This window comes from Chanodichthys erythropterus, chromosome 17, assembly GCF_024489055.1.
Source record: "Chanodichthys erythropterus isolate Z2021 chromosome 17, ASM2448905v1, whole genome shotgun sequence".
NCBI lineage: Eukaryota > Metazoa > Chordata > Actinopteri > Cypriniformes > Xenocyprididae > Chanodichthys > Chanodichthys erythropterus.
In genome coordinates, this window is record NC_090237.1 from 33,146,346 (window position 1) to 33,159,201 (window position 12,856).

At 39.3% G+C, this 12,856-nt stretch overlaps 1 protein-coding gene across 9 annotated transcripts in view; it reads left to right on the forward strand.

Annotated features, from left to right (window-relative positions):
• Positions 1-12,856, forward strand: part of mre11a (MRE11 homolog A, double strand break repair nuclease) — a 200,420-nt gene that overhangs the window by 173,460 nt on the left and 14,104 nt on the right. For 8 of the 9 annotated variants that reach the window (XM_067365344.1, XM_067365345.1, XM_067365347.1 and 5 more), the window contains 4 exons: positions 847-950; positions 2,414-2,587; positions 2,840-2,899; positions 2,982-3,168. In XM_067365344.1, the coding sequence (XP_067221445.1) occupies positions 847-950; positions 2,414-2,587; positions 2,840-2,899; positions 2,982-3,168 (525 nt within the window). The remainder of the gene's footprint in view (positions 1-846; positions 951-2,413; positions 2,588-2,839; positions 2,900-2,981; positions 3,169-12,856) is intronic. The other variant, XM_067365340.1, reaches the window with a different exon arrangement.

Genomic DNA, 12,856 nt, shown 5'->3' on the forward strand with positions numbered 1-12,856 from the left:
AATATGAAAACCCAGTGCGTGTGTGTATTATTAATGTTATTGTAGTCTAATCATTTTAAGGAATACTTAATATGATTGCAATTAATGTCCAATAAAGTTTAGTTTAAAGCACTTAAATAATAACTTTTCCAATTTTCTATGACCTAATCTAAAGTGAGAACTAATTACCCTAATAACCATTAACAATACCTTTACTATTGGTTTAAATGGGGAATTTAGATTCTTGATGGGAATTTAGATGCTGTGAGTTCAGAGAAACACTGTTGCATATTAATTTTTGCTGTTGCATAATTAATTTCAGTATTGCAGAATACCGGCATGCATCTACAGTTGAGATTTTCTATATTGTATACATCACTTTATAAAACTACACTGTATAGTGTGTGGGAAAAGTTGGATATATTTGTAATAGTTGTCATTTGAAGTTAGTAAGTCATAAGGTTTTTCGTTTATAATATGTAGTGTAGTGACAAACCTAGTTACTATTAGATGATGTGTATCACTGACATGATTAAAATTATGCATATCAGGGTTTAGGTGTTTCATATTGCCTAGCCTTAAGCAGTTTAACTGAGAAGTTTAATACTAATTTAGAAAGTCATAATACATGGGAAATGGCAACCAATACAACAACATTTCTTAAACTTTTTGATGGAAGTCAGTCATATTGGTTTGGAACGACTTGAGGGTGAGTAGATGATGACAAGTTTCACTTTTTCTGGTGACGCTACTGCCCATCATTGCCTGTGGCTTAATGCTTAATTGAAAATCTTGAATGACTGCATATGCACAGGAAAAATTTTAGTTTAATATTTGAATTTGAATCATGCTGTGTGTGTTCTGCAGAAGAAGGTGTGGATTTTGGAGCACTTCTCTCTCGTCCCACTTCTGAGGTCTTACAGCTGAGAGTGGAAGATCTTGTGAAGGAATACTTCCAGACGGCTGAGAAGGTTTGAAGTTTGTCTTGTGTGTGTAAAGGATACAGATAAATCTTGAATTCCTCTCAGTCCTCTCCTAACCTTCCACAAATTTGTTATGTAAGGAATAATTGACAACAAGCCATTGAATTCTTAGAAAATAATGCACACCCGAGGTGGTAATGCGACCACGACGCAAAGCGGAGAAAAGAATTCAACGTCACAGAGTCAATTTTTCCGCTTATACTACCGTTACCACACCTCAAGACACTGTTCCGATGTTGTGTTTCAAGACATTTGTCAGGTTTTTTTCCATAAAACACTCTTGTGTGTGGGACTTATTTCTTACAAATCTCATCCCAAGCCTCCGTTGCTGATTCCAAAATGTAATTTCAGAACTAGTAACAAAGGCTTGAGCCTTGATAGCAGAATAATACCGTTGATACAGTTATTAATGCAGTTGATAATGAAATCATTTGGTGAAGTGATATGGAACTGCAATGCAGTCAAGACCTGCTAGAACTACTTTAGCCGTGTGTTTCCCTGAAGATAATTGCACACCTTAGAATGTTGGTCAACCAATCAGATTTGAGCATTCAACAGCCCCATATTATAAGCTTAAGTAATAGATCTCTTTTGAAAGATTCTCATTACTTTCTTTGAAGCTCTTATTCTAATGGCTTTTCAAATTCTTTTCAAAGAAAGTCTGTTTACTTTATATTTCGGGCAGCTATTTCAGCAAAGGATATATATATATATATATATATATATATATATATATATATATATATATATATATATATATATATATATATATATATATATTATAGTTTTTTTTTTTTTTTGTTTTTTGTAGTCTTTTAAAAAGACATCTGAAAAGTGCAATGTAGTGTCAAAAAAAAGAAATTTGATACATATTGATACTGAAATACGTGAAACACTTCCAATACTCATTTTCCACAGAATATGACGATACCAGCTACACTTTCTCGCTCTCTCATCTCTCTGACAGCAAGTTGATACAAACAAATCTGCCTCCCCTCACTCACTCGTTTCATTTGCTTCAGATGAATATTGTTGGTGATACAAACTGAAACACTGAAACAGTTCATTTGAGTTCAGTGGTTCTATCTTAATATTATAAAGCGACAAGAATACTTTTTGTGCGCCAAAAAAAAAAAAAAAAAAAATAAGGACAATTTCAAAACACTCTTCAGAGCTTTACGAATCGAATCAGTGAATCAGAGCGCCAAAGTCACGTGATTTCAGCAGTCTAGCCGTTTGATAGGAGATCACTAATTTGAAACGGGGTCTGTCAGTAATGTGTAGTCTGCAAATATTTTTTTTGTTTTTAGAAACTGATGGATGAGTATATTGAGTGCAATAAGTTTAGGAAAAACTATATGTATAATTTTGTTTAAAATAGTTTACATGAAATGTTAACTGCCCACAGTTAATATTTCAGCATGTAATGGTTTGTATTTCTGTATGTGTAGAATGTGCAGTTGTCGTTGTTGACGGAGCAAGGCATGGGAAAGGCAGTTCAGGAATTTGTGGATAAGGAGGAGAAAGATGCTATTGAAGAACTCATAAACTACCAGCTGGAGAAAACCCAGCGCTACCTCAGAGAACGACGGGTGGAAGCCATAGAGGAGAAGATTGATGAGGAGGTAAGAGGAAGAGCACCTCAAGTAAACAAGGAAACCTATTTCCAATACCTAAAAGGTGGCCAGTTTTAGTTCTTTATTAGTGCATGTGCAGCCACTGATGGTTTCTGAGAAAATGTGTTTAGCAAACTACACAGATTAAAAAATCCATTACCCCCTTAAACAACATTGCCTGTAGCACTTACCAAAATGAAACTGGTGATTTAAATGTACATGCAACTGCAAATGTACACGTTTACCTGCATGTGTCTTTAGATTCGACACTTTCGAGACTCTAAGAGAAACACCACAGAAGAGGATGAGGAAGTTCAAGAGGTCTCTTTTTATCTCTTTTGCTCACTACATATCATTCACTCTTTTTCACATTCATTACCCAATGCCATTCATTCTGTTTCAGGCTATAATCCGTTCAAAAGCTCGTAGTAAAACTGTGAGAGACGATGACCTCAACCTATCAGATGAGCCAGCTGACATTGCTATGGAGTCTGATGAAGAGTCCACATCTGTTCCTACGATCAGTGGAAGGGGGCGCGGCTCCAGAGGAGGGCGAGATCTTAGTACTAGCAAAAGAGGAAGAGCGAGAGGTATCTACATACTCGCAGAGACAGAAAATTATATATATATCACAAAACCTAAATTGTGAAGACAGTCTTTTGAGCCAAAAATGTGGACATCCCTTTGTAATTAAAAGGTTTGGGTATTCCAGTAATTTCAAACCTTAAAGGGCACCTATTATGGCCCTTTTTACAAGATAAGTCTCACATTTCCCTAGAGTGTGTATGTGAAGTTTTAGCTCAAAATACCCCACAGATCATTTTTTATAGCATGTTAAAATTGCCACTTTTGGGGGGTGAGCCAAAATGCGCCGCTTTAGTGTGTGTCCCTTTAAATGCAAATGAGCTGCTGCTCCTGGCCTAAGAGGGCGGAGCTTCAAGAGCTCATTCTCCAGGTTCAGGAGGCACTAATAATGTAAAGAAACCGTCAGTAACAGTGTTCCATCTGAACTGGATTCGGACAATAATGCATACAGAGCCAGAGAATATATGCTGCACGGAGATAGAACAGGTCTAGTTTAGTTTAAAGGTGCCATCGAACGTTTTTTTACAAGATGTAATATAAGTCTAAGGTGTCCCCTGAATGTGTCTGTGAAGTTTCAGCTCAAAATACCCCATAGATTTTTTTTTAAATATTTTTGTTTAACTGCCTATTTTGGGGCATAATTAGAAATGCGCTGATTCAGGGCTGCTGCCGCTTTAATTGCTCGCGCTCTCCGCCCCCCCCCAGAGCTCTCGACTCTATCATTACATAAACAAAGTTCACACAGCTAATATAACCCTCCAAATGGATCTTTACAAAGTGTTCGTCATGTAGCATGTTTAATCGCGAAAGTATGGTATTTATTTGGATGTTTACATTTGATTCTGAATTAGTTTGATATGCTCCGTGGCTAATAGCTAATGCTACACTGTTGGAGAGATTTATAAAGAATGAAGTTGTGTTTATGCATTATACAGACTGCAAGTGTTTAAAAATGAAAATAGCGACAGCTCTTGTCTCCATGAATATAGTAATAAACTATGGTAACTTTATCCACATTTAACAGTACATTAGCAACATGCTAACGAAACATTTAGAAAGACAATTTACAAATATCATTAAAAATATCATGATATCATGGATCATGTCAGTTATTATTGCTCCATCTGCCATTTTTCACTATTGTTCTTGCTTGCTTACCTAGTCTGATGATTCAGCTGTGCACATCCAGATGTTAATACTGGCTGCCCTTGTGTAATGCCGTTCATAATGTTGGGAAGATGGGCTGGCATATGCAAATATTGGGAGTGTACACCCCGACTGTTACGTAACAGTCGGTGTTATGTTGAGATTTGCCTGTTCTTCGGAGGTCTTTTAAGCAAATGACATTTACATAAGAAGGAGGAAACAATGGAGTTTGAGACTCACTGTATGTCATTTCCATGTACTGAACTCTTGTTATTCAACTATGCCGAGGTGAATTAAATTTTCAATTCGATGGCACCTTTAATTACGGTTATAACTTTTTTGTCATCTTGCTTTTATCCATTATTAATACAAGCCTGTTGTAGAAGACCCCATCCGAATGATGGTCAAAACTTTACTAACAAGTTGCGGGGGTTTACTAACTATAACGGGGGTGCCAAATTCAGCTTCTGGAGGGACACAGTCCTGCAGAGTTTAGTTCCAAACCTGCTCCAGCACACATACAGTGCTCAGCGTAAATGAGTACACCACCTTTGAAAAGTAACATTTTAAACAATATCTCAATGAAAAAAAAACAATTTCCAAAATGTTGACAATCCTAAGTTTTATATAACATCTGTTTAACTTATAACATGAAATTTAGGTTAATAATATAAATTATAAAATTGTCAGTTTTACTCAAATTCAGGTGATGCAAAAATGAGTACACCCCATTGAAGGTCTCTGGAGCAAAGCTAAATTTTAGACTACAACTGTGTAATTTAACAAGAATTCAACCACAGGTGAGTCTAATTATTCATTACACAGGTATCCAGCAGACAGTTGACTGTAAAAGGGTGTTAAAACCCCTTCCCATTTCATGCTGTCAGCAATGGCACCAAATGGAAGAGAAATGTCAAAGACCTGAGAAAGAAAATAATTTCTTTACACCAGAAAGGTGAAGATCAGCAAAGCTTTACTTATCAGTCATAATACTGTAGCAAAAGTGGTACAAAAATGTAAAAAATATGGAACTGCAACCATCTCACAGAGACGTCCAGGTCATCCACGGAAGTTAACACCTCGAGAGGAGTGTCTTCTGATTAAAAGGGCTGAAGAAAATCAACATGCAAGTTCACTGCAGTTATCTAAAGAAGTAGAAAGCCAAACTGGGGTGACTATTTCCCGTGACACAATACCGCATACAATGCAGAGGAATGGCATGCATGGGTGCCATCCATAAAAGAAGCCTCTCCTAAAGCCCAGGCACAAAAAAGCCCACCTAGAGTTTGCCAGGGCCCATGCTGACAAAGATGAAGACTACTGGGACTCTATACTCTGTAGTGATTTCTGAAGAACAGGGTGAATGTGATTCACTGGCCAAGTATGTCTGAACCCAATCGAACACCTATGGGGAATTCTGAAGCGACAAGCGACAAGCATCACTCTCCATCCAGCATTCAGTCTCTAAAAGAGGTCATTTTTGAAGAATGGAAAAAGATGTTGTAAAATGTCGCCAACTTGCTCATACCATGCCTAGAAGACTTGGTGCTGTCATTAAAAATCATGGAGGCCAGACAAAGTAGTAGATGTAGTAGTTTTTGTCGTGGGGTGTACTCATTTTTGCATCACCCTAAAATGCCCCCTTAGCCTTGTCAACATTTTGGAAATTGTTTTTGTGTTCATTGAGATATTGCTTAAAATGTTACTTTTCAAAGGGGGTCTACTCATTTACGCTGAGCACTGTACCTGTAGTTTTGAAATAATCCTCAAGGGCTTAACTAGCTTGATCAGATGCGTTTGAACAGGGTTGTTGCCCGCTGCCACTCAGCCTTTCATATTCGCCTCTCACAGCGCACGTCTTTTACGTAATTAAAATGTGATCAATATATGCAAGCGTCAAGTTGAGAGACTCACGGAAGTGATTATCAGCTGAGGAGACAGCTCAGGAGACAAGGGGTGCTTCTCAATATCCCTCCTCGTCTTCTCGCTCCTCCGTCCTCCATCCTATGACCCGGAAAACAATCGAGCTCAGCCATCTTGAAGGACATCTCAATTCTCTAATCGCACCGCGAGGAGGCGAGGAACGAGGAGTGAGGAGGCTTTCCTGAGGAGTCATAAGCGAGGATACACAGGTACATCCTTTGCGGAAGTCTTTCTCATCGAGTAATCTGACGCACGCATAAATTCTCCTCCCCCTTCTTATCTGTCACAATAATTTAAATGTATGCTTTACTTTTCCAGATTAAATAAACTTTATATATCATATATTTCAACTAGGCATCTTGCTTTATTAATATTTATTATATTTTTTTAAATAACCAAACTTTAACAACAAGTGGGTAGATCCCTCGAGCGCAGCTGATGACGCTTTGAAGTGACGCTAAAGGGAGCGAGGATTTATCATTTCACTTGATTCAATTCCTCCGTCCTCTCGTCTTTTCTTTGCGTCCTTCCCTCGCATCCTGGAGGGGTGGAGCTAAAACGCGAGGAAAGGAAGCAAGGAAAGGAAACGAGGATGCACAAATAAGAATTGAGGATCACCCATTATCACAAGAAAAGCTTGATGTGTGCCAGTAACTATACATTATTTAATGCTATTTTCTATTCAGTAGCATATTTATGTAACTGTTGTTGTCAAGTAAGTTTCATTCATAGGGATGATCACTTCCATTTGGAATATGCCCCCTGAACCGTTCGGTACGAATACACGTACCATTGCACCCCTAATATATATATATATTAGGGGTGCAACGGTACACATATTCGTACCGAACGGTTCAGGGGGCATATTCCAAATGGAAGTGGTCATCCCTATGCCCTACTCCCTCCAAAGTGGGGATATATATATATATATATATATATATCTCATCATACTTCCTCCATGCACTCACAGCTCCTCGAGTACTAATCACCCCTCATCACCCCTGCAATCACCATCATTATAAAAGAGCACACCACCAGTCAGTCAGTGTCTGGCCTTCCTATGGATACCTGCAAAGATCTCTGCATTATACTTACCCAGTCTCCAGTGATCTCCTACATTTTTCTTTAGCGATCTCCAAGCTCAGTCGTATCTCCCTGTCCCTATCTCTGGCACCTTAGTCTAATCCTCCTTTGTATGGGTGTGTGTGCTCCATCAGACTCCTCGTTCCACTGTGAAAGTTATCAATGTTATTTTATTGCATCATCTTCCCTTGAACTGTCTATTCTATGACACCTGATACTCTGTTTCAGTAATGACCTCCATTTTGGTTTACCTCATCTCTCTGAGTCTGGGCATTACAGAAAGCCAGAGCATAACACCATGAACCTATCAGGATCATTACTTTCAGACAACCCTCTGCAGTCCACTCACTACACCAAGATCCACATCCATCTCAACTGACGCTTCTGTCACTCCCATAAGCTCTGCTTCTCCTCCCATCTCACAGCCACTCCCATGGTCAATCCAGCTCCCTACTCAGACTTGGCAGTGGAATGCAGTTGCTTTCTGCTTCAATGTTCCCACACACAAAAGATGTAGCCGCATTATATTCCCACCAAACATGAGAAGATCTCATGTTTGGTGGGAACATCTGAGCCTTGCATCAAATGAAATCCTGTCTTAAGGATAGTCTGCAGCTTCCACTACTCAACCAGCTCTCCAGAGTCAGCAAACCCATGCAGGTCTCAACAGTTTCTAGTAGAAACTTTCTACCGATGGTTCATCCATAACTATAGCTCCTAACCATCACTGCTCCGTTAACCTCCTTCCTTAAATCCAAGCCCAAGTCTCTGTCCTGGTCCCAAGAGGCCAACCCATGTATTTCAGTGCCTCATCAAAGCCTTCACAACTGCCCAACTCCTATTCAGGGTTCGTACAGAGTTTTGAAAGTTTGGGAAAAAATTAACTGTTGATTTTTCAAGGTTTGAAATATGCTTGAATTTTGAATATCCTTGAACATTCTTGATATTTATTCTTAGACCATCTCAATGAAAAATAAGGAACTGTGGAACTGTTGGTCAGCTGTCAACAAACCTGACTTCATTCCAGCCTTTGCCAGTCATCATTCGCAGTTCAACCTTGCGAAGATAGAACTCATTGTAATCCCTGCAAACTCATCAGTTGACCACAACATCACTGAGCAACTGGGGTCCACAATACTAACACCAACCAGGACAGCAAGGAACCTGGGGTTTGATGACCAGCTGAGCTTTTCCACCCACATCTCAACAGCCCGGTCATGCAGATGTACACTCTATAACACCAGAAAAATCAGACCCTTCCTGTCAGAATACGCAACACAGCTACTCATCCAGTTGCTTGTAATTTCAAGACTGGACTACTGCAGTGCTCTACTAGCAGGCCTTTCAACCAGCACGACTATGTGGCTGCTTGTCTAATCAGCCTAAGAGAACCCACGTCACACCCCTCCTTGATCTCACTCCAATGGCTCCTAGTTGTGGCCAGAATCAAATGTAAAGTTTTTAACATTGGCCTTCAGGGCTACCACTGGAACTGCTCCGTCCCGCCAGCTCAGGACACCGAATGAGCGATGTCTTGTTGTTCCCTCACAACAGGGAAAAAAGTCACTCTCCATGGTGCGATGGGGATGGTGCGAGTAGGCTACAGGCTACTTTTTTTATTACTAAACTACTGTCATAAAAAGTTATAGTTTTGTATATACATAACTCCTGAATAAAAATTTAAATGTTTGGACTGATTTTAAAAAAAAAAGAACAAATTTGATTGGTTTGTCAATAGTGAGCGCAAATGCAGGTGATAAGCGGTTTTATTAAGCGAGTCATTGAGTCGATTCATTCAATGGCCGATTCATCAAGAATGAGACAGATGTTTGTGAATGGGTCATTGAATCTTTGACTCAAACGATTTGTTCAAAACACTGAATCATTCAAAACATGATTGAGTGTTGCTGTGAGATGCGCTATGTGCTAAAAGGTGCAGGTGACAACGAGGCAGTTGAACAACAGTGAACTGCGGTCAGATGAGATGTTGTCAGGCTATGTCAGTAAAACTCAGAAAAATTAACATGACTCCGTTATATAATCATCATCCGTTATACTGTGCTCGTGGTGCACACTGAAGAATTGCATGCGCACCTGCGCCGACGCGCTGCATAATTTATTATAGCTTAAATAAAGCGCAAAAGAAACTACAAGCATGCACCGTCCATTGTTCTGTTGTAAGTTAAGTCATGAAATTACCTAATATTCGATTAAAGCTGTCTCAAAACTGTGCATGCATGTATTTGTTGACATGGTTTTAAAGCTATTGTTGGCCTTAAAACGTCTTAAAAATGCACATATGTACACTAAGGAAATCTAAATTTTCTCGAAGGAGCATGTCCCTGTTCCCCCCTAGCAAACTACATTTTCTGACCTTGGTAATTATGAAACCCCGCATATGGCCCGGCTTATATTCTATCTAATGAAATCTGAGTTAAACATGTATTTCTCCAAATGCGCACACTTTTGGACTTAAAGTTTGTATGTGTATGCACTGTGATAAAAAATAAATAGGACCAAACGCGATTGAATGTAAAGGTTTGTCTCATTATTCTATTAATAACTAACGATTGATTTTGCATTTCTATCAGAAATTAAGAATTATTAGTGTCATTGCAAATATCTAATACTCTAAATCTCAAGGTTAAATCAGATTTTTTTTTTTGTTGTTGTAAAAATGTTTCTGTAACAGCTGCCAAAAATTGTATATAGCTCTACTGTGGTTTTTAACAAATTTTTCAAAAAAAAACCAACTTTTCAAAACACCAACAGTGTGCTAGGCAACATTTACCTGGTTCCACGGATGGACAGAGGGAGCAGTCGAGGCTTTGGCTGCCCGCTGCTCGCTGCTGTCCGCTGGCGACAGAAGAGGGGGATGAGAGTGGTGAGGTTTTTCTCCTCCCACTGCTCTCCAACCCTCTTCAGACCTGGAAATGGAGGAACTGCTCTTTTAAAAACGGCTTTTCAGTGCTCAAAAGTAGATTGGCCTCTCTAGCGAGATTCCTATTCGTCGGTCTGTCCGACGTACGTCGAACGTGACCGACTGAATGGGAACCAGGACACTCAGCCCGGCAATGAGATACTCAAATGATACTTGGTTTACTCAAAGATGCCTTATAATTTCAACACATTTGAAGTATGCCTCCTCTGTATGGATAGAAAAATGTTATTTTACAAAATACTATCTATAACAAAAGACACAAATTCAGATAGGCTTATCAGAGGTTACTCAACATGTTTTATTATGACAAGTTTCAAAAATAACGAATGAAATAATGATAGAAATAATGTCTCTTCTGTATTAGAAAAATAAATAACTAAAAAATATCTCTGCTATATTAGCAATCCAAGTTTAAATATAGCTGCGAGCAGCGATGGCGGGCCCAAGCCCGGTGGCACCGCCACCCCGGTGGCTTCAGGGCAACTGTGCACAGCGGGCAATAGGCACTTAAAACGGTTAAACATCAAAGGACTATGTCAAATTCACTCCACATTTACTGCACTACAAGGTGCCGTTATAGAACCCCTCCTCCCTGCCCATTTTCAAAGGATTACATGTGCCAAGTTTTAACATTATTCTGATGAATTTTGAAGCAAATCAGGTAAAAATAAGAGGGTGATCTCAATGTATGCTGAAAGTGACACATTTTCTGCTTCCAGTTGGTGGCGCTATGACTTTGAATCACAATAGTCAAATCCATGTGATCAGCCTTGTACAACGAAGACTAAGCCAAAGTTTCATCAAAATCAATTAATGTATGCAGAAGTTATAACACATTTCCTGTTTCCCTTTTCTTGCCATAAATTCGTTGCCTCGCCACGGCCAAACCGTTTGAGATATCCAAAATCCGTTTGCAATTAAACAACTTCAATGTGTTAGCAACAAGTTAAAAAAAGCTTGGTGTAAATTGGATAAACCCTGTAGGAGTAGTAGTATAAAATTCATAGCCTGTTTTTTCAAAAAATTAACATTCAAACCAAAATAGCTGACTTCCTGTTGGTCGGAGCTAATGAATGTAAATTAGAAAATTGTCCGGCTTGATGAGAATAATATGTGTACCGAGTTTGGTGACTGTAGGAAAAACTAACCCCCACTTTTGTCAAAAGGTGGCGCTACTGAGCCCCTCCACCACGCCCATTTCTATGGCTTTGTCCATGTCTACTGGTTGACAATATTGATGTGTGTGTCGAGTTTCATGCAATTTGAAGCATGTTAAGAGCCTCAAAAACACTCAAGAATATTATTACAGTTTGACCTGTTGCCATGGCAACAATATTTCAAATATCAAAAATCCTGTCATAGGTCTACATCTGCTGTGTATTGACATTACACTGATGAAGTTTGAAGCAAATCAGGTAAAAATAAGAGGGTGATCTCAAAACATTTCAAAAAGTGATACACTTCCTGCTGCCAGTTGGTGGCGCTATAACTTTGACTCACAATAGTCACATCCATGTGATCAGACTCCTATAACGAACACACTCGTGAAGTTTCATAAAGATCAATATATGTATTAAGACGTTATAACACATTTCCTGTTTCCTTTTTCTCGCCATAAATTCGTTGCCTCGCCACGGCCAAACCGTTCGAGATATCAAAAATCCCCTGGCAATTTTTAATCATCAGTGTCTTGACTTCATGCTGACCGAGTTTGGTGGCGATCGGATTAATCGTCTAGGAGGAGTATATCAAATTCCAGAGCATGCGTTTTTCAAACAACCCTTAATAGCTGACTTCCTGTTGGCGTGGCGATTAACTTAGAGCGCGAAAGTTGTTCGGCCCGATGAGGTCTATATGTGTACCGAGTTTCATACTAATACGTGCAAGCATGTTTAATATATGGACCAAATTTTCAGACTTTTTTCAAGGGGGCGCTGTCGAGCCCCCCTGCCACGCCCGGGTACCAGCCTCTCCGGCGTCCTAATGGCCGCGGATTCCAATGTGTGTGCCAATTTTCAAGAGTTTTTGAGCATGTTAAGGCCCCCAAAAAGCCCCGGAAGACGGAAAAAAAAATAAATAAAAAAAATAAAAAATAAATAATAATAAATATAGCTGCGAGCAGCGATGGCGGGCCCAAGCCCGGTGGCACCGCCACCCCGGTGGCTTCAGGGCAACTGTGCACAGCGGGCAATAGGCACTTAAAACGGTTAAACATCAAAGGACTATGTCAAATTCACTCCACATTTACTGCACTACAAGGTGCCGTTATAGAGCCCCTCCTCCCTGCCCATTTTCAAAGGATTACATGTGCCAAGTTTTAACATTATTCTGATGAATTTTGAAGCAAATCAGGTAAAAATAAGAGGGTGATCTCAATGTATGCTGAAAGTGACACATTTTCTGCTTCCAGTTGGTGGCGATATGACTTTGAATCACAATAGTCAAATCCATGTGATCAGCCTTGTACAACGAAGACTAAGCCAAAGTTTCATCAAAATCAATTAATGTATGCAGAAGTTATAACACTTTGTTTCCCTTTTCTTGCCATAAATTCGTTGCCTCGCCACGGCCAAACCGTTTGAGATATCCAAAATCCGTTT